The sequence below is a fragment of the Aythya ferina genome (assembly GCF_964211825.1).
Source record: "Aythya ferina genome assembly, chromosome: 29".
Taxonomy (NCBI): domain Eukaryota; kingdom Metazoa; phylum Chordata; class Aves; order Anseriformes; family Anatidae; genus Aythya; species Aythya ferina.
Window position 1 is genome coordinate 380,883 of NC_140326.1, and position 23,209 is coordinate 404,091.

Consider the following 23,209-nt stretch of genomic DNA (forward strand, 5'->3'; position numbering starts at 1 on the left):
GAAACACAACTTATATAAAGAAAGCATTTGTCAGATGGGGCACGGGGCCAGCAGCTTCAACAGGAACCAGCCGTGGGACCGGGACCAGCTGTGACCCGATGGCACGTGGCTCGCGGGCCCCTTGGCCACAGCACGTGGGCCCCGGGCGGGGGGACATCACCGGGGTGCCTGGGGACCCCGATGGGTGCCGGGGGGTGCCAGGGGGTGAGGGCGAGGGGCTGGGGGCTCCAGGGCACGGCTGGGCTGGCTGTGAGGGTGGGTGACGCAAGCCCTGAGGCTGGAGATGGGGCCGAGGGGTGTGGATTAGGCTGGGGGGGGGGGGCATGCTTTATATTTTCCATTGTGCCTCGCCGACAGAGCTGCCAACAGCAACCGAAACCAGCAGCTGGGCGGCACGGGGCCGAGGGGCTGCGGTGGGAGAAGGCAGCAGGGGCAGGGCAGCACCGGGGGGGCGTTCACGTGCACGGCCACAGCAGCATGGCCCAGGTGGGGGGGGCTGTGCCGGATCCTGCCTCATTTGCTGGGAGGAAGGAATGAAGCTAAAAATAGCCCCGGAGGGGGGGCTGCGGCGTGGGGCCATGGCCACCCTCCCCACCCCACAGCCAGCCTTGGGGACGGGGCAGCAGAGCGGGGCGTGCTGCTGGGGCAGAGCCCCAGGGGTGCACCAGCCCTGTGCACGTGCCCCTTCCCCTCACCCCCCTTCCCTTCACCCCCCCCTTCCCAGCCCTGGGCAGGGCCTGGAGGAATCGAAACAGAGATTTGGGCTGGGCCCTACAATGAAACTCCTGTTTGCAGGGTTCCCATTCCGGTCCCGCTCCTTGCCTGGCCCCACCTGTGCCGCCTCTCCCGGCAGCAGGAGCAGGCCCCGAGCAGGGGGCCCAGCCCCACAGGCAGCTCCCCCCCTGCCCTCGTGGTCCCAGGGGGGTTCCTGCCCCTGCTGCTCACCCCCAGAGGATGCCGGAGAGCCCAGGAGGTTGTGCCAGCGCTCCCAGGACCCCGCTGCTTCCCTCCCATCATACCCCATTAACGCTAAACCCGCTACCAGGATTTGTCCCTTATGGGGCCAGCAGGAGCCAGGTGGGACGGGAGCGAGACCCCAGGGAGGCTGAGCAGCAGCGGCCACGTGGCCGGGCACAACCCGAGCGGGTGCCGGACACGTCAGCGCTGCCCCGGCCGTCCCTGGGCAGGATTGGCCTCTGCTGGCCACAGCCCGAAGGACAGCTCTGCCCCACGGCCTCCACCCCACAGGGTCCTACCCCACGGGGAGCAGGCAGCGGGGCACGGGTGGGTGCTGCTGCCCTGCCCTCCGCCCCCCAGGGGGCTGCGGCTGCCCTAGGGGGGCTCTGGAGAAGTCTGGCATTGCAGTTTATTGTAGGAAACCATGAAAAGACAGCAATTGTAACAGAACCCATGAGAATCTACAGCAGCTCGCACGGCTCCCAGCGTGGGACCGCAGCCCCGAGGCCCCTGCAGTGGGGGGCAGCCCCCCCATGGCTCCTGGCCACGTCGGATCCCAACCCCGCAAGCCCCGGCTGGCAGGGGCTGCTTGGCACTGAGCGGTGGAAGGGGGGCACTGAGAGGGTCCCAGGGGTGGGGGCCACACGGGGCTGGCCCCACGCCGCGGGGAGGGAGCAGAGAACCCAGCAGAGCTCTGCAGCCCCTCAGGAGGGTGGGGGACACCGAGGTCCCACAGCCCCACAGGACCCAGCGGCGGCTGTGGCTGGCCGCGACACTGCAGCCGGATGAGCCGCGTCAAAAATGAGCCATTTTTACAAAAACGTCCTCGTACCTTGTTCCAGCCCAGCCTCCCCCCTCCCTCTCTCCCCCAGCCCATCTGCCTCCCCCGCCCCAGCCACTGCCCAGCCGCTCCCCCCACCGTCAACCCCAACCAGCTCCTGCCTCCCCCCTCCCCACGCAGCCCTGCGTCCCCCTCGCGTCCCCCTCCCTGCTCCACCTCGAGGGCTGACCCTCTGCCAGGACCTGCCGCCAGCCTCTGCCTGCAGCCCCAGGTCTGCGCCACAGAGCTGAGCTGGTGAAAGGGGCAGGTGGATGGGGAAGGGAGGGGACGGCGGAGCTGTCCCCGTCCCCCCCAGTCCCACAAAACAAACACCCGGCCTGCTCCAAGCCCCGGGCAGGGCTGGGGCTGCCCCTGCTGAGCTGCGCTCCCTGCATGGTCGCGTCCCCTCCAGGCCCTGAAGCTCGCTCGACAAAAAGGGGTCGCACCAGATGTGCGTGCAGGGAGCGCGCGCGCGGCTCAGTCCAGCTTGGAGAAGCCCCCGATGGTCACTTTGCGCTCCTGCTTGTTGGCCACCAGCTCCTGGAGATGCAGGGCACCCCCTCCGATGAAGCAGAAGGCGGGGCAGACAGGCCCCGAGCAGTCCACGCCACACTCCCAGAGCTCACGGAAGGACACGGCGTCGTAGAAGCTCACCTTGCCCTGCTCGTAGTCCAGGCAGATGCCGATGCGCGGTGGCAAGGGCACGGTGCAGCCGTTGGGGTCACGAGAAGTGAGCGCCGAGCCATGCGAGAGCAAGATCTTGCCCATGCCGATGGTGAGGAAGGCGTAGGGCGGGGGCGCGTCCACCGTCGTGTCCTCTGCCCCGCTGTCGTGGCCGCTGTCAGGGTCGTACCTGCGGCAGGGGGACAGGTGAGGCCCGCTGTAGAGGCTCTACAAAGGCTGCCTCGCCACCTCCCGCAGACCCACGAAGCCCCCCTGCGCCCCCACCCCGCTCACCTGGGGCTCACCACGTCCTGAGGCACCTGGAACCACTCCTGCAGTTTGCTCTCCAGCCCCACGCCCACCTTGACCAGGTAAGAGCTGGGATCCACGCAGCAGGCCCAGTAGCTCTTGCCCTGCGTGATGGCCACGTCCCCGATGACCAGGTCGATGGAGAGGTGGCAGCTGGTCATCAGCCGCTCCGCCGCGAACAGCATGGGGATGCCGGGGACGCTGCGCACGGCGCGCTGGTCCTTGCTGATAGCCAGCCGGTCCCGGTTGAAGCCCCAGCGGTTGTCCAGGAAGAAGTTGAGGACTGCAGGGAGGAGGAGAGCAGAGGAGGTGAGAAGGAGACAGTGAAAAGCCCGAGGGATGGGCTTTTTTTTTTTGCTCCCCGGGGGCGTCCCCTCACCTGGGGCGGGCGGCGTGTGCAGGTAGATGTCCTCACTGTACTCCCCGAAGCCAGCCTTGTTGCAGCCCTTCACCCGGAGCACGTAGACGCTGTCGGTGTCCAGGTACTCGACCAGGGCGCTGGTGCCGCGCACCTCCTCGCGCCGCTGCCACAGCTTCAGCCCTTTGGCCTTGGCGTCCGTCTTGCGGTACTCCACGGTGTAGTGCCAGGCGGGGGGCGAGTGCTGCGGCAGCCGCCAGCACAGGAAGATCTGGTCGTAGGCGTAGGTGCGCTGCGTGTCGATGACGGGGGCCTCGGGCACTGCGGGGAGAGGCACGGGGGGGGGGGGCAGGCATCAGGCAGCATCCCCCCGCCGTGGGTGGGGAGGCGGCCAGACGCAGGGAGGGGGCATTCCGGACGGACGGACGCACAACCAGCAGGAGTCTAGGGGGATCTGGCTGCAGAGACTGTGTGTAGGCACCAGAGGGGGGAGAGAGTTGGGGAGACAGAGGAGCTGGCTGCTGTGAGGCTCCAGGGACCAGAGAGGCTGAGTGCAAGTCGGGGGGAGGGAGGGAGAGAGAGAGAGAAAGAAAGAAAGAGAGAGAGAGAGGATGGAGACAGCAGGAGAGGAGGAGGAGGAAGAGATGGGAATGGCAGAGTGGTGCGAAGATGCCAGCGTAACTGGAGCAGGGAGGCAGGGGTGGAAAGGAGACAGAAATGGGGTGAGGAGGGGATGGAGAGAGAAATGGGGTGAGGAGGGGATGGAGAGAGAAATGGGGTGAGGAGAGGGTGCAGAGACAGAAGTGGGGGTGAGGAGGGGATGCAGAGACAGAAATGGGGGTGAGGACGGGATGCAAGGACAAAAATGGGGTGAGGAGGGGATGCAGGGACAAAAATGGGGTGAGGAGAGGGTGCAGAGACAGAAATGGGGGTGAAGAGGGGATGCAGGGACAGAAATGGGGTGAGGAGGGGATGGGGATGGCAGGAGGAGCTGCAGCAGATGGAGGGAGGGGGCAGAGAAGGGTGGCGAGCGCGGGCAGAGCCACCACCTGCCAGCACCAGCGGGCAGGACGGGGATGGTCGATGGCAGCGGAGTGGGAATGGGGCAGGAGTGGGGATGGAGGGATGGGACAGAGAGAGCAGGGGTGGCTCTGGGGCAGGGGAGTGACTTGCCTCAGTTACTTCGGTGACGATCAGCAGCGGCCGCAGCCTATAAACAAAGAGAGGTAGAAGCAGGTCTGAAAAGTGTTGCCAGCCGGTCCGGCAGGGCCCAGGCGGCACCTGCCCTGGTGGGGAAGCGCCTGCCCTGCACCTGGGGCAGCCTCCGCTCCGTACTCACCCTCCTGCTGCCCTTACCTCACACCACAGCCCTGCCTTTCCTGCCCCCTTGCCTGCAGCCCTGGCACAGGGCAGGGCAGGGAGCGCTTTGGGGGCTGCTGGGGCCATTCCTGACAGGGAGGGGGGCCGGCAGATCCACGGGCGCCTGCCTGAGCGCATCCCTCTGTGGCCGGAGCCGAGCTCTGGCTCCAAGGGAGGAGACGGGCGGGCACGGAGCTGCTCTGCCCGCAGGGGCTGCGCCTCCACACGGGCCGCAGCCGGTGCCGGGGTCCTGCTGCGGTTACCTTTGATGAAGGCCAGGTCCGTGAGCAGCTTCAGCTCCCTGCTGACATCCAGCTGGAAGTGGCTGAAGGAGGCCGTGGCTGCAGGTCGGAAGCTCTGCAGCGAGTCGGTGGCCCTGAGGATCCTGCAGCACAGGAGAGCGGGGACGTCAGGGCGGCACGTGAGGGCTGCCTCGGGCACCGGCCAGCCCCAACACCGCGGGGACACCCACGCGGGTCCCCGCAGCCCCGTACCTGTTGTGCAGCTGCTTGGCAGCCTGGACAAAGCAGGGGTGGTCGGTCTCCTTCAGCACCTCCTGGGCGTAGCCCACCATGCCCGAGTTCTCCAGCATGGCCTGGTGCTCTTGGATCTGGTAGTGCAGGCTGGCCAGCCGCTCCTGCTGGCACTCCTCGATGGCCTGCAGCAGGGATGCCCGCTTCTCCTCCAGCATGGAGCACAGCCCCTGGATCAGCTGGGACACCTCCTCCTTGGCCTGCGAGCCGTTCACCTGCCGAGCACGGCGCTGTCAGCGTGCTGTACGGCCCCCACGGGGCAAAGAGGGACCAGCCAGATGGTGCCAATCCCCACCTAGGGACTGCTCGGGGACCTTGTGCCCTTACCTCCGTGTGCTTCACCGTCTCCTCCAGCTCAGCAATCTGGGTCTGCACCGTGTCCTGGCTGCTCAAGATGTAGGCAAGGCTCTTTGTCAGCTTCTCCTGCAAGGAAGGAGGTTAGCCACCACTGGCCTCGTGCGCCCCCGACCTGCAAACAGAGCCCTCACCCCATCTGTGCTGCAAGCTCAGCTCGCACCCCTGCTTCCTCCCTGCCTCCCCGTGGGCGTCCTGACCCCGACTCGAGCGTGCAGCCCCGCAGCAGCCCTTACCCTGAGAGCCTGGTAGGCGCTGAGCACCGGCGTGATCTTGTGGCTGGTGTGAGTGCGTCGCACGCGGCAGAGCTGGCACACCAGCCGCTGGCAGGTCTTGCAGTAGTGAGTCACCTCCTCCTTGTGCTCTGGGCACATCAGACCCTGCACGGACACAAGGAAGCTCAGCAGAGTTTTAGGACCCCCCCCCCCAAGGGTCTCTCCCCAGCTCGTTTACTGTGGCACCTGGGGAACCCCAAATAGCAAAGACCCCGATGGAGGAGGCCGTACCTTTGGGCGGAAGGTGAGCGTGGGCGGCGTGGGCTCGTGCTGAGCCTTCTGGGTGCCCCAGGGGTGGTAGAGTTTGAAGCACTCGTTGCAGAAGCTGGACTTGCACTCCGTGCAGCCCTTGGTGGCCTCCAGCTGCGGGGGCTTGCAGAACTGGCACATGATGGCGGCGCTGATGTTGATGGTCTGGCGGTAGCGCTCCACCACGCGCTCCAGGGTCAGGTTGCGGAAGAGGCTGCCGAGGCCCCGCTCGCCCAGGTCGATGTCCCGCTGGCAGGCCGGGCAGGGGAAGCTGATGGTCTGGGGGTGCACGGTGCCCCGCTTCCGCCCTGGGTAGGTGCCGAACCCTGCAGGAGGCCGGGGAGGCGTCACGCACAGCCCAGCGCCCTGCGGCTCCTCGCGGCCGGCAGAGCCCCTCCGCCCCCCGGCAGCGCCGTCCCCGTCCCCCCCACCTGACTTCAGGAGCCGGTCCAGGCGGTCGGGTTTGGGGACCCCCCTGCGGCCCAGGCGCGGGCTGCGGGTGGCCGGGGTGGCGGCGGGCGAGGAGGGCTCGGAGGTGGGGTCGCAGCAGAGGTAGCCGTGCTGCAGCAGCACCTCGCTGGCGCAGACGTGGCAGACGTTGTGCATGCAGGGCAGGGCCAGCGGCTGCTTGTACATCTCCTTGCACACCGGGCACACCAGCTCCCGCTCCATGTTCTTCATGCTGGTCTGAGGAGAGAGGGGGAGAGCGTCACCGGGCGCAGCCAGGATGGGGACCGGGACAGGATGGAGACCGGGACCCGGATTAGGACTGGGAATAGGGCCAGGATAGGGACCGGCACTGAGATCAGGATCAGGGCCAGGACCAGGACCAGGACCAGCATTGAGACCAGGATTAAGATCTGGATCAGGACCAGGATCAGGGCCCAGCACTGAGACCAGGACCGGGGCCAGGATCAGGGCCAGGACAGGGACCGGCATCGAGACCAGGATCAAGGACCAGGCTCAGGGACTGGCATCAAGGCCAAAATCGGGGCCAGGATCAGGGCCAGGACAGCGACCGGCATCGAGACCAGGCCCAGAGCCAGGACGGGGACCGGGACCTGGATGCGGGCTGCGGCCAGCACCGGGATCCGGTCCCGAGTGGGATCAGCCCCAGGACCCCAGCACGGCACCGGGACACCCCCGGGCCCTCCCCGCCCCGCTCCCCGCGGGGTCGCCGGGCTCTCAGCATCCCGGGAGGCCTCGGGGGGCGCTCCCCGGTGCCCGATGCGCCCCGCCCGGGGCTCGGCGAGGGCCGATCCACCCCCCCCGGGGCCCGGTGGGGAACGGGGCCGAGGCAGCGAGGCCTCTCCGCGGCCCTCGGGGCCCTCAAGGACACCCCCGGCCGCCCCCCCCCGGGGCCATCGCGGCCGCCCCGGCCCCGCCGCCGCCCCGCCGCGTTGCCATGGCGACGCCGGTCCCGGGAGAGCCCGGCCCGGTCCCGCTCGGTCCCCGCCCGGTCCCCGCCGCCGCTCACGCTGATGCGGACGAGCGCGTCCATGATGGAGGTGAAGGTCTGCAGGTCCTCGCCCTCGGCCATGGCTCCGCGCCCGGGGCCGGTGCCGGTGCCGGTACCGGCGGCAGCAGCGGCCGCCCGGTTCTGCTGCAGGGAGCGGCGGAACCGGGGGGAGGGCGGCGGGGGGCGGCGGCGCGCATGCTCCGAGGGACCCGCCCCGGAGAGGGGGGGGCGGCGGGGGGCGGCGGCACCGGGCCGGTACCGGGACGCCCCCTCCGCTCCCCGGGGCGGCCCCCGGCGGCTCCCCGCGGACGGCAGCGCGGCGCCGGGCCCGGGGCCGGCAGCGGAGCCGGGAAGGGGCCGAACGGAGCCCGGAGGAGGGATGGGAGGGGGGAGGAGGGGGCCGGGTACGGGGGAGGGGGGCGGCCGCGCCCCCGCCCGGTGCCCCGGGGCCTCCCCGCGCTCCGCTCCCCGCCGCCGGGGGGCGCGCGCGGAGCTGCGGGGCCTGCAGCGCCGCGCCCGGCCGCTAGGGGGCGCCCGAGCGCCGGCCGAACCCCGCGCGGGGGCGCGCCTGAGAAGGGCGCGTGCCCGCGGCTGCCGCCGTGTCGCTTTGTGGGGGGGGTGGGGAGCGCGCAGGGCGCGTGCGCGGGTCCGGGGCGCGCCTGCGCAGTGCGGGGGGAGCGGCGGCGGCGGGGCCGGGAGGGGAAGGGGCCGGGGGGCGACGCCGCGGGGCATCATGGGTAACGGGAACGGGGGGGGGGGGGGCGGCACCGGGGCCTGAGGGGCGGGGGGGGCACCGGGGGGGCTGCAGGGGGCGGGGGTGGCTTTGGGGGGGGCGTCAGGGGGCGACCCGGGCCTCGAAGGGGGGTTCAGGCACCGGGACCGGGGCCTGAGGGGCGAGGGGGGCCCCGTGGGGGGCGGCTGCAGCCCGGGGGGGGTGCTGCGGGGACCGGGCTCGGGGCCTCGGGGAGCGGGGGAGGCCTCGGGGGGAGGTTCAAGGGGTGATCGGGGCCGGGCGGGGGCTGTAGGGACCGGGACAGGGGGCGGAGTGGGGGGGGAGGCCTCGGGGGGGAGCTGCAGAGGGAGACTAGGGCCCTGGGGGGGGTCAGGGGGCAATGAGAGGCTTGGGGGGGGCTGCAGGGGGCGATCGGGGCCTGGGGGGGGCTTCAGGGGGTGATCAGGGCCTCGAGGGGGCTTTGGGGCCCGGCCCCCCGCCCTGCTGAGCCGGGGCCGTGCTGCAGCCGTAGGCACGGGCACGTCGCTGGCGCTGTCGTCGCTGCTGTCGCTGCTGCTGTTCGCCGGGATGCAGATGTACAGCCGGCAGCTGGCCTCCACCGAGTGGCTCACCATCCAGGGCGGGCTGCTGGGCGCCGCGCTCTTCGTCTGCTCCCTCACCGTATCCTTTGGGGCCACACGGGGAGCGGGGCTGGGGAGGTGGTTCCCGGTTCTGTGCCTTAACCCCCCGCGCAGGCCTTCAACAACCTCGAGAACCTGGTGTTTGGCAAAGGTTTCCAGGCCAAGATATTCCCCGAGAGTAAGTGCCACCAGCAGGGAGGGGAAAGCGCCATCGGCTGTGGGTGCTGGGCGTGCAGCCCCACGTTGGGTTTGCAGAGGGCACGCAGCGTGGCTCTTCCCAGCGGGTGCTCTGCTTCTCCGGGCACCTCGGCATCCCAGCCACCAGCTAGGGGAAGAGCCCATCCTGCCGTTCCCCTCTGTGCTTTACGTGGGTTTGTCTTGCCGCGTTGCTGAGGTTCTCAGGAGGGGCTGCACAGCTGATGGAACGGCGTGGCTGCATTTCTTTTCTCTCCTGTTTTTCCCTGCAGTCCTCACCTGCCTCTTGCTGGCTCTTTTTGCCTCCGGCCTCATTCACAGAGTCTGCGTGACCACCTGGTAAGACCAGAGCCTGGCCCGGAGGGTGGGGAAGCAGCTTGTCACCATCTGGGGCAGCTGCCAGGGGCCCTGGTGGCTCGTGCTCCCTGTCGGTGGGGCCAAGGCTGGCCGGGAGCACCTGGGGTGAGCAGTGCTCGGCCCTGCAGCGCAGTGGGAGCACGGGGTTGCTGTCAGTTTGGCCTCAGCCTATTCCTTCCTGCCTGCAGCACAAGGGCCGCAGCTGAGTAACCTCTTCTCTTGTTTACCTGCAGCCTCATCTTTTCCATGGTCGGTCTCTACTACATCAACAAGATCTCCTCCACGCTCTACCAGTCCGCAGCGCCCGCGGCCGTTCCCACCAAAGCCCCTGGCAAAGGCAGGAAGAGGAATTGATGTCCCGGGGCCCCTTCCCGGGTCAGCTCCCTCTCCTCCAGCCTGGGCTCGGACTCTGGGCCGGGCAATAAAGCCGTTTCTTTGTAGCTCCTTGTCTGCGGCTGCCTCAGGGTTGGTTCCTCAGCACCCGGGGGTCCCCTCCTCATCCCCCCAGCCCCCGCTGCCGGTCCCGCCCGCTGCTCCCGGTGCCCTCGGGGCTCGGTGCCCGGCCGGGCCCGTGGGAGAGCCGTGCCGGGCCTGCTCCCACGCCGGCCCCGCGCCCCCCGCCGCGACCGGACACGGAGGAAGCCAGGTGCTTCCTGCGGCCGGGCCCGGCCCCGGCGGACAAAGCGCGGCGCTTCCTGAGCCGGCCCCGGGCCGGGCCCCGCCGCCAGGGGGCCCCGCGGCGGACTACAACTCCCAGTATGCCCCGCGCCGCACGCCGCGCCGCGGTGACGTCACTGGCGACGGGGAGAGCAGCGCCGGGCCTGGGAGCGCTGCAGGTGGGGGGGGGGGGAGGCCCTGAGGGGAGGGGGGGGGGGGAGGCCCTGAGGGGAGGAGGGGGGGGGGAACCGGGGCCGGCCCCGGGGGCACCGGGAGGGAGCGGGGCCGGTCCCGGGGGCTCGGCGCCGCCCTCACGGTGCCGTCGGTGTCTCCGCAGGCCGCCATGACCAAGCTGGCGCAGTGGCTGTGCGGCCTCGCCCTGCTGGGCTCGGCCTGGGCCGCGCTGGCGCTGTCTCCGCCGGGGCTGCGGCTGCCGGCGCCGTGCCGCCAGGCCCTGCTGCCGCTGCCCGTCTACCTGCTGGTGGCCTTCGGCTGCTACGCGCTGGCCACCGTGGGCTACCGCCTGGCCACCTTCAACGACTGCGAGGAAGCGGCCGCCGAGCTCCGGGAGCACATCAGCGCGGCGCGGGAGGACCTGAGGCGGAGGGGGCTGCGCTTCTGAGCACAATAAAGACGACAAAGTGTGCTGTACTGGGCTGTACCGGGCCGTGCTGGGCTGTACCGGGTCATATGGGGCCGTGTTGTACCGTACTGGGCTGTGCTGGGCTGTACCGGGCCATACTGGGCAGTGCTGTGCTATACCAGGCTGTGCTGGGCCGTGCCAGGCTGTACCGGGCCTTGCTGTGCTGTACAGGGCTGTGCTGGGCCGTACCGAGTCGTACTGGGCCATGCTGTACTGTACTGGGCCGTGCCAGGCCATACTGGGCCATACCGGGCCGTGCTGTGCTGTCAGGAGAGGAGAAAGGGGGCCCCGGCCTGTGCTGTGCTGCCCTGGTTGCAGGCAGGGGGTGGCTGAGCCCCCCCGGTGCTGCTTTGGGGCTGCTCCCCGCCCTGCCCGGTGCAGCCGGGCTCCAGCTGTCTTTACACGGGCTCCAGGCAGAGCAGGGCGTCCGCTCGGCCCCCCCCTCGGCACCCACCCCCCTCGGCAGGTGCTGCAGGGAGCCTGCGCCGGCCCACCCAGCCTCCGAGCATCCCCGAGCTCGGCTGCACGGGCAGGGCTGCGAGGTGGGGAGGGCAGGATCGGGCCCTGCCTCGGCAGCCCGCGGCGCTGGGTAGCACTGCGGGCACGGCGCGCTCCCGGCAGCCCTTCAGATGTGGTTTGCGCCGTCAGGTGGGAGCTGGAGAAGAGTTGGCCCGGCCCTGCCGGCCTGCTGCCAGGGGAAGGAGGAGAGAGCGTGGCTGGGTGGAGCGGCTGGCGCAGCCTTTAAAATGCAGAGTGCCCAGAGCCTGTGGTCTCCCCCAGCCTGCTGGGGCGGCGCGGCCCACGCCGGGGGGGCTCTGCTCCCCGATGCCGGCGGAGCAGCGACTGCGGCTGCTGCTCTGCCCCACGCCTCCTCAGGGAAAATGGGACGCAGGTGCTCCGGAGCCGCGTGTGGGGCTCCTGCGGCAGGGCCGTCCCTGGTGCGCCGGGGGGAGCCCTGGGTGGCCTCGGTCCGGGGGTGCTCCTGTCTGGGGGTGCGCGAGAGCCGCGCTGCCGGCCCGGCTGGCGGAGCCGCGCTGCCGGTGGTGACGCATGCTGGGGCCTGCCTCGCTGGCAGCCTCCCCGGCTTCTTCGCATACCAGCCGAAGGACTTTCTTGTTTTTTTTAATTATCGGCTGCGCATCCTTCTGCAAAAAGGAGCAGTTGGTAGCATGAGGGAGGACTCGGGCTAATTAGCAGGAGCGACTAATTAGCTGTTTCCTGAGCAACAGTGGCAGCTCGGAGCGGGGTGGGCGGCTCCCGCAGCCCCGTGCCCGTGTGCGGCCGTTTGGGGGTGGCAGCCCCTCGGCTTCAGCGCTGCCTTTACGGGGCAGGGAGCGCGGTGCTGGCGTGGCACGAGGCCGGGAGCCCTCGGCGGGCTCCCTGCAGGCTGGCAGGTAGCAGCACAGCCCCGGCTTCTCCCTGCACGGGCACGTGCCCGCTGCAGGCGCTCGCATAGCCGGTGGCTGCTCTTGCTCACCTCCAGCCTCACGAGCGGGGCTGCGTCACGGCCGCTCGCGGCACACGCCAGCCGGAGTGACCGGTTGGCAGCCAGGTTTCTGCTCGCTTGCGTCACCAGGAAAAGCTGCCCTGTCCCCCCCCACGTTCCTCCCGGGCCACGAGCTGAAGTCCCAGTGCCAGGGCAGCCAGAGCAGATCGGTGGCTCCAACCAGGTAGGAAAAACATCTGCGGGGCCCCGGGGAGCACAACCCCATGGGGGAGTCCCGAGGGCAGAAACACCTGCACTCACAGCTGGAAAAGCCAAGGGGAGCCCAGCAAAGGAGCTTCCTCAAGGGCTCGGACCCCGCAGGCCACAGCAGCAGGATGCAGCACGCCCCACAGTGCCGCAGCACAGCTGGAGTTCATCTTTCCCTCTCCTGTCCCTGCCCCGTTGCTGGCGTGGGGGGGCCGCTGCGGCCGTAGTGATTTTTCCCAGGACACGTCGCAAGGTGTGAGCGAGCGCCTGAGCCCACGAGCGCGGCCAAATTCCTCAACACTTCCTGAATCCGGGCTGCGTCAGCTGGGCTGCGGCCGTGCCCACGCCGAGGGCCTCCCGGGAGCTGGCAGGGCCGGGGCTCCTCGCCGCGCGGGGCCGCCGCCACCCCGGGCCCCTGGTTTTGCACGGCTCCGGCATCTGTTGTGTAACTTGGTCACCCGCGCTCGCTCCCGTCCATCTGCTGATGCGCTTGCCTGATAACTTCATTCCAGATCATTGTTAATTCATTAATTGAGCTTGGGTCGACGCCAACGGCTGCCTTGATTTGATGCGCACACTCGAGCGTCGTGGTTTTAGCGAGGATTTTAATTGATTTTAAGTTTGCTGGCATAATGGGCGGTAGCAAGCCCTGTGTCCGTGCTACGGAAAGGACTTTTCTTTCCACTCCGTGACCGGTGTCCCTGTGCTGCTGCTTGGGGAGGTCAGAGGAGCACCCTCAGGCAGCGCTGCCTTCCTCCGTGCCCCGCTCCCTGCCCCTACCACCCAGTGCTGCTGTCCCCTTCCCCAGCTGAGGCTGGAGCCCCCTGTGGGGGGTTTGCTGCACCCCATGGGCAAGCGGGTGCTGGTGGATGAGGAGCTGCAGGGCTCAGAGGGTGCCAGGATTAGCCCCAGCATCCCGAGGCCAAAGCGCTGCGGGGACAGGAGCCGTTGCTGGCCCCGGCACCCAGCACAGCCCAGAGCGGGAGGGGACGACAAGCAGGCGCTGGGAAGAGTCTGCGATTTATTAAAAGGCACTTCGAGTCGTACAAAAGGGGGCTGCCCACCCAGCCCGGCGCTGGGGCAGGGCCTGGAAGAACATCACGGGGACGGGGGCAGGGGGAGCCCGCCACCCCCAAGGCATCGCTGCGAACAAACCAACCACCACCGCAGGAAAAAACGGCCCCAGGGACAACGGAGAGGAGCTGCCAGAGGGCAAACCGCGGCGGTGAGGGACTGAGGCGTCCCCACAGGGCCCCAGTCCTGCTGGGTGCCCTCGGCCGATGGGGACGCCCTGGTGTCACCCAGCAGGAGCTGGCCATGCTGCGGCAGCAGGAGCAGAGTGGCGAGCAGGGGGGGCCTTCCTTGGTCACCAAGTGTCTGACACCAGCCTGGCTCCGGGGCTCCGGCACCAGCAGGACCCCCTCAGGCGTGCAGGGGTCTGTAGGGATTGTCCCGGCCCGGGGCGTAGCGCCAGAACAGCCAGAGCCGCACAACGCTGGTGACAATGCCCGGCACGTTGGGGACCTGCGGAGCACACGGGGCCGGGCGGCATTACCCAGCTCGCGGTGCTGCTGCTGCCCTCCCCCGCGCCACCAGCCCCGCGTCGCCGGGGGAGATTTATTGGCCTTATCCCATCTAATTAATTAAAATCAATACTCATCTCGCCGAGCCTAGTCACGGGCTCTGCTGTGTGACACACGCGACGCCGGACGGGGTCCGGCCTGGTGCCAAGCGCCCCGCTGAAAGGGGCTGGAGACGGGGGGGGGGGAACCCACAGCAGCCCCCGGCCTCCCGCTGCCCCCAACCCACCATGATGTACAGGTCTTCGAGCCACAGCCCGTACAGCGTCCAGCTGCTGGAGGCCAGGAAGGTGGTGACGGTCAGGGGGAAGGACAAGCAGCGCGTCGACCTGCTCCGGATCACCTTGGCCTGCGGGGAGCGAGGGGCTGGCCCGGTGCCACGCAGCCCCCCCGACACCTCCCCCGGTCCCACCCAGCTTTACGCACCAGGTCGGCCAGCGGCGAGGCGTACATGACGATGGTGAAGCTGCTGCAGAAGAGCCCCAGGTGGCTCTGCCGGGTGTCCTCGTCGGTGACGTAGCAGGTGAAGTAGCCATAGGCCGCGGCCAGCAGGGCCAGGACCATCAGGACCTTCAGCAGCACCTGACGCTGCGGCACACAGCGCGGGGCCGTCAGCGTGGGGGTCCTCTGTGCCCCCCCCCGACCCAGCCGGGCCGGCACCCACCTTGGTGGGGCTGTAGTAGAAGTACACCAGGATGTAAAGGCTTTGCAGAGTGGCCCCGATGCTGTTGACGATGATCAGCGTCCGGTCCAGCTTCAGGCACCCGTACCCCAGCCAGCCCAGGTTGCTGCAGGATGAGCGGCACAGGCGCTGCTGGAGCCTGGGGGCTCCTGCCTACGCCCACCCCCGAAATTCAACCCCCTGGCCCCAAAAGGTTGTGCCCCCTGCGTACTTGGCATCGGTGGCGAGGAAGGGCAGGAGCTGGATGTTGTCCACGCTCTTCGCAGTGATCATCCAGCGCAGGTCAGACCTAGGGCCGGGGGGGGGAGAGGCCTCCTGGGTGCCCAGCGCCACGGGGAGGCTCTACAGCGTTGGGGGGGGGCTACAACCTTAGCCCCATAAAATACCACCAGCCCCCCCTCAGCAGCTGGGAACTTCTCTGCGTTTCCTCCCACCCCCCAGTGCCCCCCTCCTGCACCCCCAGAGCCCCCACCTGACCCTGCACACCCGGCCTTCAGCCTGGAGCCCCCGGCCCCCCCCCAGCCCGCCTCAATACCTCCCACACTGCACCCACATTGCACCCCCACCCCCCACTGCACCCCCAGCCTCTTATCGCACCCCCCATTGCCCCCCCCATTGCACCCCCCCCATTCCATTGCACACCCCCAGCTTCCCACCGCACCCCCCTATCCATTCCCCCCCCAGCCTCCCACTGCCCCCCATTCCCCCCCCCACCCCCCGCACCTCCCATTCCCTCCCCGCCTCCCCCCGCCCCGCCCCCAGCACCCCCCCCGGCCCCCCCGAGGCCCTCCCTTCCCCCCCCCGTTCCCTTCCCCGTCCCCCCCCGCCGCCCCCGGTTCCCGGCCGCTCACAGCCCGCTGCCGAACATGCCCATGGTGAAGAGGAGGCAGGCGGCGGCCAGCACCGGCTGCGGCTCCATGCTCGCCGCGGGCACCGGAGGGGGGGGGGAAAGAGAAACGGGGGGGGGGCGGCGCTGCTCGGGGCGGGGCGGGGCCGCACTACCGGGGAGGGACCGGGAGCAGCGGCCCCGGGTGCGGCGTGCACGGGACACGCGGCTCTGTGTGTGTGTCCCCCCCCCCCCATCTTCCAGGATTAGGGTCACAGCCTTGTGACCCCCCCCCCCAGCACCCCGCCTCCCCCCTTCCTGGGGTCCCAGGATCCCCCTTTCCTACAGCTCCCACCCCACAGCATCCCCTCTTCCCCAGGGTCCCCCAGTTTCTGGGTTCCAGATCCCCCCCATTGACTACACCCCCCAGCAGCTCAGGGGGCTCCAGCTGAACCCCAAAACCCACAGCCCCCCCCCCCCCCCCCATGTCCCAGGGAAGGGAATTGCTCCCCAGCCCTGGAGGACTTTGCACCTCCACCTGAAACCAACCCCGGCACCACTCCATGGGACACCTCCCCCTGCAGAGCCTTGTGCAAACACCAATTAACTAATTAACCCCCCCAGGAGCCATTCCCCCTCCCAGGTGCAGCCCCCAGCACAGGGGACAGGCCCTTCCCCGCCCCCCCCAATACTCCGGCATGGTTTCAGTTATTTATTCAAGACAACCGTATAAAAATTCCAGTGTTAGAAAGCTGTACAAAGCTGTACAAATCGAGGCAGGCAAAACGGCCTCTGTGCTGGCCCAGGCAGGGGGCTCGTGCCCCTCCGGCATCAGGTGGGGGGAGCTTCCTCAGCCCCCCCACCCAAGAGAGGGGACGCTGCTGCAGCCGCTGTCCCCCCCCCGACTCCGCTCCGCCGCCTGCCTGGCATCTCGAGCACGTCCAGGCTCCTGAAGCCAGCCCCAGGGCACGGCCGCAGCTGGGCCAGCACCGTGTCCCTTCCCGCGGGACACTTCACAGTCTGAGCCCCCCCCCCCAGAGACGTCCAGCGGGGAGCTCCGTGCTGCTGGGGCAGGGGGCCAGCCCCCAGCCCGTCCAGTCCAGGGCTCAACCCCCAGCTGCCAAAAGCGCCCTTCCCATGAGGGCGAGGCGGCTTCCCAAGGGCTTTGGCCGCTCCAGTTCAGGCCCCAAGGGCTTTGGCCGCTCCAATTCAGGCCGGCTGGCCCCGTAATACTGACAAATCCTTTGCTTTGCCCAGATGTCCGCAGGGAAGCCCGCCACGGGTGTGCGTGCAGGGCCACGGGGGTCCCTGAGCAGGCAGGGGCCACCCCACAGGGCTCCATCCCCGGTGGCACGGCGCCGTGCGCTCACAGCCCCTGCGGCACCAGGAGGGGCAGCAGGAGGCTGATGAAGGTGAAGGGGCTGCTGGCCCGCATCGCTGAGTTCTGCCCCACGCTCCTCAGCACGTGCGCGGCTGCGTCGTCTGCAGGGGGAGGGAAAAAAAAAAATTAAAAAAAAAAAAAAGTGAGTGGCCCCCATGCCCCACACCCTGCTCCTGAGCCAGCCCCGCAGCCACTCGGCCACGTCCTCCAACACCTACCTGCCTGGATCCTCCCCTTCTGCGTCGAGGCGGGGGCAGGCGGCGCCTGAGCTGCAAAGCAAACACAAAGACACGCCGTGAGGGGCTGCCCCAGTGTCCTGGGACCCCAAAAAGGCACCCCCCCAACCATGGGAGCCCGGTCTCCCCGGTGCCATCCCTGCTCCGTCCGCTGGCACCGTCCCCGGCCCCACAGCCAGGGCTGGCAGAGGGCCACGGCCCCGCCGTGACTCAGCGCAGGAAAGGCAGAGCCGGCGGAGGACCCAAGGCCTCAAGGGGGGAGGAGGGCGAGCAGCACACGGCAGGGGGAAACCCGCAGATACTCACTGCCTTTGCCAAGCACCGTCACCTTCAGCTTCAGGCACGTCTCCCCGTGGTGATGAATCGGCTTGGCTGCGGGCAGGAGGCAGGAGTTAGAGTGGGAAAAACCCCAAAGGGATCCCAGCCCCATGGGGGGGAGGAACACAGCCCCCCGGGCACTCACAGATGTAGTAGTAGCTGTGCCCCTCCTTGAACTCCTTGCCCAGCGTGAAGGGGGTGAAGCGCTGGAACTTCTCCGAGAACTTCTCGGGGCCGTGCAAGGCGCTGGGCTTGTCGCACTCCCAGCGGATCTGCTCCTTGGAGCGGGCCTTGCAGGCCTGGTACTCCTCCAGGTCCACCAGGTAGAGGGTGTAGCGCTCCATGGCGTGCGGGGCCACGCTGCCCTCCTCGTAGTGCGGGCAGATGATGTCCAGGTAGTCATTGAGGCGCACCTCCACCGTGTAGTCGCTCCAAAGGAACCTGGGGCAGGGGGCGGCGGGGGTCAGCACATGGGGGGGGGATTTGGGGCACAGAGGTAGCACTCCCCACGACTCTCCCAAACCCTCAGAGCCCAACACAGGGCGGCCTGAGAGCTGCTCGGCACTGCACAAAGCCCCGCGGTGCTTTTTGGGAGTGCTTTTTTTGTTGTTTTTTTTTTTGTTTTTTTTTTTTTTTGTTTTTTTTTTTGTTTTTTTTTTTTTTTTTTTGGTGGTGCTGGGGAAAAGAAAAAGCCCTCCCCCCATGGGGCCAGCCCCACTGCAGGAGGGAGGGGACCGGCTGGGACGCGCTCCCCGGCTGTCCCCAAAGCTCCGGGGAGCCATTAGGTGTGAGCAGCTCTCGCCCAGGGGGGGGGCAGCCGGCCTGGCTCCAGCGTGCTGCTCCCCACACCTCGCCCGCCAGCGAGGCTCTCCCGGGAGGCTGCACGGCACCGGGGCTGCTGGGGGGGCGATGAAGGGGGCCGCAGGCAGCCTGCGAGGGGCCACGGAGGGGTCTCCTCACCTCGCTGGCTGCGGCAGCCTCGGGAAGGCACGGCCTCCCTGCTGGGGCCGGCTCCAGCTTCCCAAACCCCTGTGGGACCCCGCCTGGGAGCTGCCCTGCATGGAGCTGGGGGGCACATCCCGGGGTGGGGGTGGGTGGGTAACCCTATAACATGTAGGGGCACAAACTGGGGGGTTTGGGCAACCCCTATAACCTGTGGAGGCACAGGGCTGGGGGATGGGCAGCCCCATAACTTGTGGGGGCACAGGGCTGGGGGGCACATCCTGGGGGTGTGGGTAAGCCCTATAACATGTGGGGCCACATCCCGGGGGTGTGGGTAAGCCCTATAGCACACGGGGGCACACAGCTGGGGGGCACACCCACAGTATGTAAGGGAGCACCCCTACAACCAAGGCGGGGGGGGCACGGCCTAGAGAAGGGGGGCACCCCTACACCACACCGGGGCACGTAGCTAGAGGGAACCCCACAACCTCGGGTGGGCACCCCACAAACCCGGCCCTACCTGGGGACCGAGCCCCGGGGCAGACACGGGGGCTGCCCACGACCCCCGCCGCCCCCCCACCTCCCGGGGGGGGGGCACCGCCGGCCGCGCACATCCTGCCCGTGCCGCGGGACCCGGGGCCAGCCCCGTGTTTGTCAACACGGCTTCCCTGAGCCCCGGCGCCTCCGCTGGCGCCGCGCCACCCCCCCGGGGAAGGAAGAGGCCCCGCTCCGCTCGGCCCTGGGAACGGAAAGGGCCCCCCCGTGCCTCCCCCCCCTCAATCCCTTCCCGGTTCTCCCGGCCCGCACCTGGCTCCGCGGACTTCACCCCGCCGCTGCCGTCCCGGCCCCTCCCGGCCCCGGGGGCGCCCCCGGTGTCGGGTCAGGAGAACGGGGGGGGAGCAAAGAGGGGGGAAAAGAGCAAAAGGAGGGGGGCAGCGTGAATCCCCCTGTCCGCCCCAAACAAAGCCCGCAGCCCCGGGGAACGCGACCCCGCTCACGGCCCCGCCGCCGCCGTCCGCGCCCTCGGGGGCCCGCCCCGTCCGCGCTCCCTCCCCCCACCCCCGGGTTTTGGGGGCGTCGGGGGGGGTTCCCGGGACTCACTTGGGGTTGGAGCTGTTCCAGAAGACGGTGTGGCGCTCGGCTGCCGCCGCCCAGCACAGCCCCAGGAGGGGCACCCAGAGGGGCGCCCCCAGGGCCACCCGCAGCCTCTCCATGCGCTCCGCCGGTGCGCTCCGCCGGGCTGCGCGCCCCGCCCGCTCCCGGTCCTTAAATGCGGCCCCGCCGCTGCCCCGCCCGCCCCCGCCGGCCCCGCCTCGCCTCACCGGGCCGCGGGGCCGAGACACAACAACAACACGGCGGGGGCGGCGCGGGGACGGGCAGCGGCCCCCACGCGGGGACGGTGCCACGCGGGGACGCCCCCCATCCCCACGAGGGGACAGGCACACCGGGACGAGGTGGGGAGGGGGTGGGAGGTCTGCAGCCCTCCCCCGGCTGTGCTGGGGGGTCCGGGGGGCAGCATGAAGGAGGCACGGGTGTGGCACGGAGGTCACCGGGGTCACCCTGGTGCGGTGGCACCCGTGGAGGCCCCGGGGTCCCGTGCGCACACGCGTGTGTTTGTGCCAGGGGGGACCTGGGTTGTGCCGGGGGGCTTGGGCACGGAGCTGCCACTGTTGTGTCCCCCCCCTGCTGAGGACATGGCAGAGAGGACACAGGCAGCAGGCTGCTGGCATGCAGGGCCTTCCTGTTGTCCTTCCAGCCCTTGCCATAGAAAAAAAACCTTTATCTGAGATGTTCAGGGACATCAGAAACACCTGGATAGGTGGGGGCTGGGAGCTGAGAGCGGCTGCTGATAAGGTGTGGGGGTAGGGAGAGGGACGGGGAGCAGCCAGCGCAGCCCTCCTCACCCTCCTCATCCTCTTCGTCCTGCCCTCACCAGCTGCCTCGGCTCCCCAGGGCTCTGCCAGACAAACACAGCAGGCGGCCCCCACCCCGCTCACATTCGCTCTCTGTCGGTTCGATATTGTGAAATTTCCACCTCTGAGCCCCCGCTGCAGGAGCAGGGGGGGCTCGGGCTCCCTGCTGGCTGCCTGGCCTCTGCTCACTCCCTGCTCCCGTCCGCCCCCGACACCGATCCGCTCTCGTTAAGGCCGGCAGAGAGATGCTTCGCCGCCGTGTTGTGGAGCGATAACTCAGCCGCATTTGCAAAACAACTTTCCTCTTGTTTATTACATAATGATCCATTGATTGTGGGTAATGTTGCATGCCTGGCGCAGCCGAGGCGGTGCGGGCTGGCTGCAGCCGTGCGAGGATTGCTCCCCCGACGCTCGGCAAGGGCTCGGGCAGGCGGCAGCACCGCGGTTGTAACCGGAGAGCGGCCGCCACAGCTCTCAGCTGCCTGAGGAGCCGGTGCGGGGCCTGTGTGGGGCTGCAGCTCCGTGCCCCGCATCCTTCCCCGCGTCCCACCCCGGGCCACTCTCCCCACCCTCCGTCCCTGCACCCCACATTCCCCTGGGAGCGGGGACCCGGCTCGCTGCCTTTCATCCTCCCTCTTTGTGGCCAGGCCTGACATCATCCCCTGAGCTGGAATGACTGTGCGAGGCCTCCTGCTCCCGGGAAGCCGGCGCTGCTGCGGCTTGTACAGGGAGGAACTCCCGGGAACACCCCTCAGGTCCGCGGCCCGCCGGGATCAGAGCGCCCGAGCGTGTCACGCGCGAGGAGCTGGGCTGGGTGCAGCCAGGCTGCGGTGGGAGGGTGGAGCGGGTCAGCGCCACGGCCTCTTCCCACCCCTCGCTTTGTCCCCATTCCTGCCCCAAGCATGCCCCAGGCCAGGCAGGACACCTGGGGAAACTGAGGCAGAGATAGGGAGGGCATGCAGCCCCCTCCCTGTGGGCACCTCCACTCTTCTAGTGCTGAATGAACCCCAGCACCTGGGGCTGCCCTGGTGCAAGCACTGGTGTGAGGCAAGAGCACCGCACCACATCCATCCCGGGGACAGATCCTGGAGCACCACACGTGGCTGGGATCCGACGCCCAGTGCTGTTGGCTGAGGGGCTCCCCCCACTCTGGATGGCCGGAGGTGAGAGTGTCGCGGTCCCCAGCCCTGGGGCAGGGTCCCCAGCACATGGGACAGGGTTGGAAGCGAGGCCATAGGGACCTGACCATGTCCCAGCATCGTTCCTTCCCTGGCTGACAGCAAAAGGGCAGCGGCAGGCTGGGCCTGGGGAGGGAGGACAAGCACGTGTGCCATGCTGGGTACAGCCTGGGGACATCCAGGGCTGGAGGGTGCCCCGTTACATCCCCGTGTCGGCTCTCCATGTCTCAGCAGCGGGGGACAGGCTGCTGCAGGCACGTGGTGACTGCTGGAGCCAGCGTTGCCTTGTGCAGGGTGGGCGCCTGCCTGCAGTGCACTGGAGGAAGGAGCAGGGGGGTGCAAGGTCACGGCCACGCCACCCCCTGCGTGCGTGCAGGACATGGGGCCAGCACACATCACGCGGGACGGTGTCGATGCACGAGCAGGCAGCGCTCCTGCCGCACAGGCGCAGTTCGCCAGTCAAAGGTGAAAACTTTACGCACCGCAGGCACTCGAAGCAAAACACAGCAGGGCAGGTGGGGCTGGCTGGAGGCCACCGAGCTCGTGACAAACCGTTTATGGTTTATCGGCTCGGGACACCCAGGTGCACTCCAGCCACTACCTGGGCTGACGTCAGCGGCCGTGGGGCCGGAGGAGGGCCGGGAGCCGTCCGCTCCACGCAGGGAGCGAAGGCCGCGGTGACGTGCCGCGCCGGCTGCGTGCAGCCCGGCAGGTAGGCAGAGGCTGGGCCGGCCCCACGCGTGGCAGGGGCAGTGCGGAGTCCCAGAGGCTGTCAGGCCACGCCAGGCCCTTACACATTTGGCCGGAGCGCGATGCAGCCAGCCCTGACCTTGGAGGAGCGCTGCGGGGCGGTGCAAAGCCTCACGCGATGCGGCTGGTCCAGGCACCCATCCTGCGCCCGAGCCAGGACCTGCTGCCGGGTCCTGGGGAAGCCCACCCTGCACGTGGGGAGCACCCGAGCCCCAGAGATGGGGTTGCATCGAGGGCTCCCCCCTGCTTGGGGTTTGGGGGTCCTCACACAAGCACCTGTGCGGCGCCTGGGGACACGGAGCGGAGCAGGGCTGCGTGGCCAGTGCCCGGCAAGGTGGCAGCGGTGCCACGCACTGCCTGGGGAATGGTGCCAAGGCCGAGGCAAGCGGCAGGAGGGATTTTGCAAGCATAGCTCGCCGTGCCAGGGTGGCTGACTCAGTCCCTGGCTCCCCCAGCTGCGACACGATGGCAAACGGGGCTGCGCTGGGCTCCCCCGCCCGCCCTGCTGTGTGCTGTGGGGAGCCAGCACCAGCACAGGGGCTGCAGCCAGTCCCCAAAATCCAGCACCCAGCATGGGGACGGCACTGGGCAACCTGGCATGCCACGGCCCCCGACCTGGCCACGCGGCCCAGCTTGGCCATGGCAGCCCCGCTCTGAGCCCCCAAGGCGAGGGTCCAGGGGGATGGGGCCCTGGCCCCACAGCTGGGCCGGGTCTGCGCGAGCGCGACGGGGCCGCGGGGAGCTGGGGAGCGCGGCGCCTGCCGGGAGCGCTGCGAGGACCCGTTGGACGGGTTCGCCGCCTCGTCCCGCACCCAGACAAGCCCAGGCCGGCCGGGAAGCGCAGCCACCGCCCAGCAGCGCCGGCTGGGGGGGGGGAGCGGCCACGTCGCACTGACGGGGTGGCCAGGGGAACCCCCCAAACCTGAGGTTATGTCCACAGCATGCTCGTCCCCAGCAGGAAAAGGGGGTGCAGCCCTGTTCCGCCCTGCCTGGTGGGCAGAGCAGGCTGCCCCCCGCTTGGAGCTGACCGGGCCCCCCCAGGGTGCAGCAGGGTGCGGGGTCAGGCCTGGGGCTGCTCCAGGTGCCTGCTCCCCTTCACCCTTTGGGGTCTGTGGGGTGCCAGGCGTGGGGCTGGGAGCACTTCACTCCCCAACAGACCCTGCACTGCC

The 23,209-nt window shown here is 69.3% G+C and overlaps 5 protein-coding genes across 8 annotated transcripts; 2 read left to right on the forward strand and 3 right to left on the reverse strand.

Annotated features, from left to right (window-relative positions):
- Positions 1–1,922: 1,922 nt before the first annotated feature.
- Positions 1,923–7,820, reverse strand: TRIM46 (tripartite motif containing 46). The gene is made up of 10 exons (XM_084500329.1): positions 7,355–7,820; positions 6,309–6,564; positions 5,860–6,203; positions 5,590–5,733; positions 5,327–5,422; positions 4,961–5,214; positions 4,730–4,851; positions 3,129–3,428; positions 2,735–3,032; positions 1,923–2,630 (listed from the first exon to the last, which is right to left on the reverse strand). Exons 1-10 carry the CDS (start codon positions 7,415–7,417, stop codon positions 2,255–2,257), a joined length of 2,253 nt encoding a protein of 750 aa, XP_084356455.1. The 5' UTR covers positions 7,418–7,820; the 3' UTR covers positions 1,923–2,254.
- KRTCAP2 (keratinocyte associated protein 2) lies at positions 7,268–9,681 on the forward strand. Of its 3 annotated transcripts, none has more exons than XM_084500330.1 (5): positions 7,268–7,391; positions 8,575–8,729; positions 8,804–8,867; positions 9,157–9,223; positions 9,475–9,681. In XM_084500330.1, exons 1-5 carry the CDS (start codon positions 7,283–7,285, stop codon positions 9,593–9,595), a joined length of 516 nt encoding a protein of 171 aa, XP_084356456.1. In that variant the 5' UTR covers positions 7,268–7,282; the 3' UTR covers positions 9,596–9,681. The 3 variants fall into 3 exon arrangements, with proteins under 3 accessions (XP_084356456.1, XP_084356457.1, XP_084356458.1); XM_084500331.1 differs by having other exon boundaries at positions 7,268–7,385; XM_084500332.1 differs by lacking the exon at positions 7,268–7,391 and adding an exon at positions 8,016–8,073.
- A 245-nt stretch (positions 9,682–9,926) lies between these two features.
- DPM3 (dolichyl-phosphate mannosyltransferase subunit 3, regulatory) lies at positions 9,927–10,549 on the forward strand. The gene is made up of 2 exons (XM_084500333.1): positions 9,927–10,077; positions 10,236–10,549. The coding sequence occupies exons 1-2, from the start codon at positions 10,000–10,002 to the stop codon at positions 10,518–10,520; spliced, it is 363 nt and encodes a 120-aa protein (XP_084356459.1). The 5' UTR covers positions 9,927–9,999; the 3' UTR covers positions 10,521–10,549.
- Positions 10,550–13,238: 2,689 nt separating this feature from the next.
- Positions 13,239–15,447, reverse strand: SLC50A1 (solute carrier family 50 member 1). 2 transcript variants are annotated; one of them, XM_084500334.1, is made up of 6 exons: positions 15,348–15,447; positions 14,708–14,785; positions 14,479–14,602; positions 14,241–14,402; positions 14,044–14,163; positions 13,239–13,758 (listed from the first exon to the last, which is right to left on the reverse strand). In XM_084500334.1, exons 1-6 carry the CDS (start codon positions 15,413–15,415, stop codon positions 13,657–13,659), a joined length of 654 nt encoding a protein of 217 aa, XP_084356460.1. In that variant the 5' UTR covers positions 15,416–15,447; the 3' UTR covers positions 13,239–13,656. The 2 variants fall into 2 exon arrangements, with proteins under 2 accessions (XP_084356460.1, XP_084356461.1); XM_084500335.1 differs by having other exon boundaries at positions 14,708–14,838; positions 15,348–15,427.
- Positions 15,448–16,026: 579 nt separating this feature from the next.
- LOC311424878 (ephrin-A1-like) lies at positions 16,027–19,443 on the reverse strand. Its single transcript, XM_084500343.1, has 5 exons — positions 19,301–19,443; positions 17,403–17,698; positions 17,246–17,311; positions 16,922–16,972; positions 16,027–16,804 (listed from the first exon to the last, which is right to left on the reverse strand). The coding sequence occupies exons 1-5, from the start codon at positions 19,411–19,413 to the stop codon at positions 16,689–16,691; spliced, it is 642 nt and encodes a 213-aa protein (XP_084356469.1). The 5' UTR covers positions 19,414–19,443; the 3' UTR covers positions 16,027–16,688.
- Between the last annotated feature and the right edge of the window lie 3,766 nt (positions 19,444–23,209).

Coding starts and splice junctions, on each gene's coding strand:
- SLC50A1 (XM_084500334.1), bottom strand. CDS start 15,415: ATGGAGCCGCAGCCGGTGCTGGCCGCCGCCTGCCTCCTCTTCACCATG. Junction 14,403..14,478: donor TCTACTACAGCCCCACCAAG/GTGGGTGCCGGC, acceptor TGTGTGCCGCAG/CGTCAGGTGCTGCTGAAGGT. Junction 14,164..14,240: donor CCTCGCCGCTGGCCGACCTG/GTGCGTAAAGCT, acceptor CGCTCCCCGCAG/GCCAAGGTGATCCGGAGCAG.
- DPM3 (XM_084500333.1), top strand. CDS start 10,000: ATGCCCCGCGCCGCACGCCGCGCCGCGGTGACGTCACTGGCGACGGGG. Junction 10,078..10,235: donor CGGGCCTGGGAGCGCTGCAG/GTGGGGGGGGGG, acceptor GTGTCTCCGCAG/GCCGCCATGACCAAGCTGGC.
- TRIM46 (XM_084500329.1), bottom strand. CDS start 7,417: ATGGCCGAGGGCGAGGACCTGCAGACCTTCACCTCCATCATGGACGCG. Junction 5,423..5,589: donor GCGCCTACCAGGCTCTCAGG/GTAAGGGCTGCT, acceptor CCTTCCTTGCAG/GAGAAGCTGACAAAGAGCCT. Junction 3,429..4,729: donor GGACCTGGCCTTCATCAAAG/GTAACCGCAGCA, acceptor CTCTCCCCGCAG/TGCCCGAGGCCCCCGTCATC.
- KRTCAP2 (XM_084500330.1), top strand. CDS start 7,283: ATGGCGACGCCGGTCCCGGGAGAGCCCGGCCCGGTCCCGCTCGGTCCC. Junction 8,730..8,803: donor TCTTCGTCTGCTCCCTCACC/GTATCCTTTGGG, acceptor CCCCCCGCGCAG/GCCTTCAACAACCTCGAGAA. Junction 8,868..9,156: donor GGCCAAGATATTCCCCGAGA/GTAAGTGCCACC, acceptor TTTTCCCTGCAG/TCCTCACCTGCCTCTTGCTG.
- LOC311424878 (XM_084500343.1), bottom strand. CDS start 19,413: ATGGAGAGGCTGCGGGTGGCCCTGGGGGCGCCCCTCTGGGTGCCCCTC. Junction 17,312..17,402: donor GCACAGCTACTACTACATCT/GTGAGTGCCCGG, acceptor TCCTGCCCGCAG/CCAAGCCGATTCATCACCAC. Junction 16,805..16,921: donor GAAGGGGAGGATCCAGGCAG/GTAGGTGTTGGA, acceptor CTCCCCCTGCAG/ACGACGCAGCCGCGCACGTG.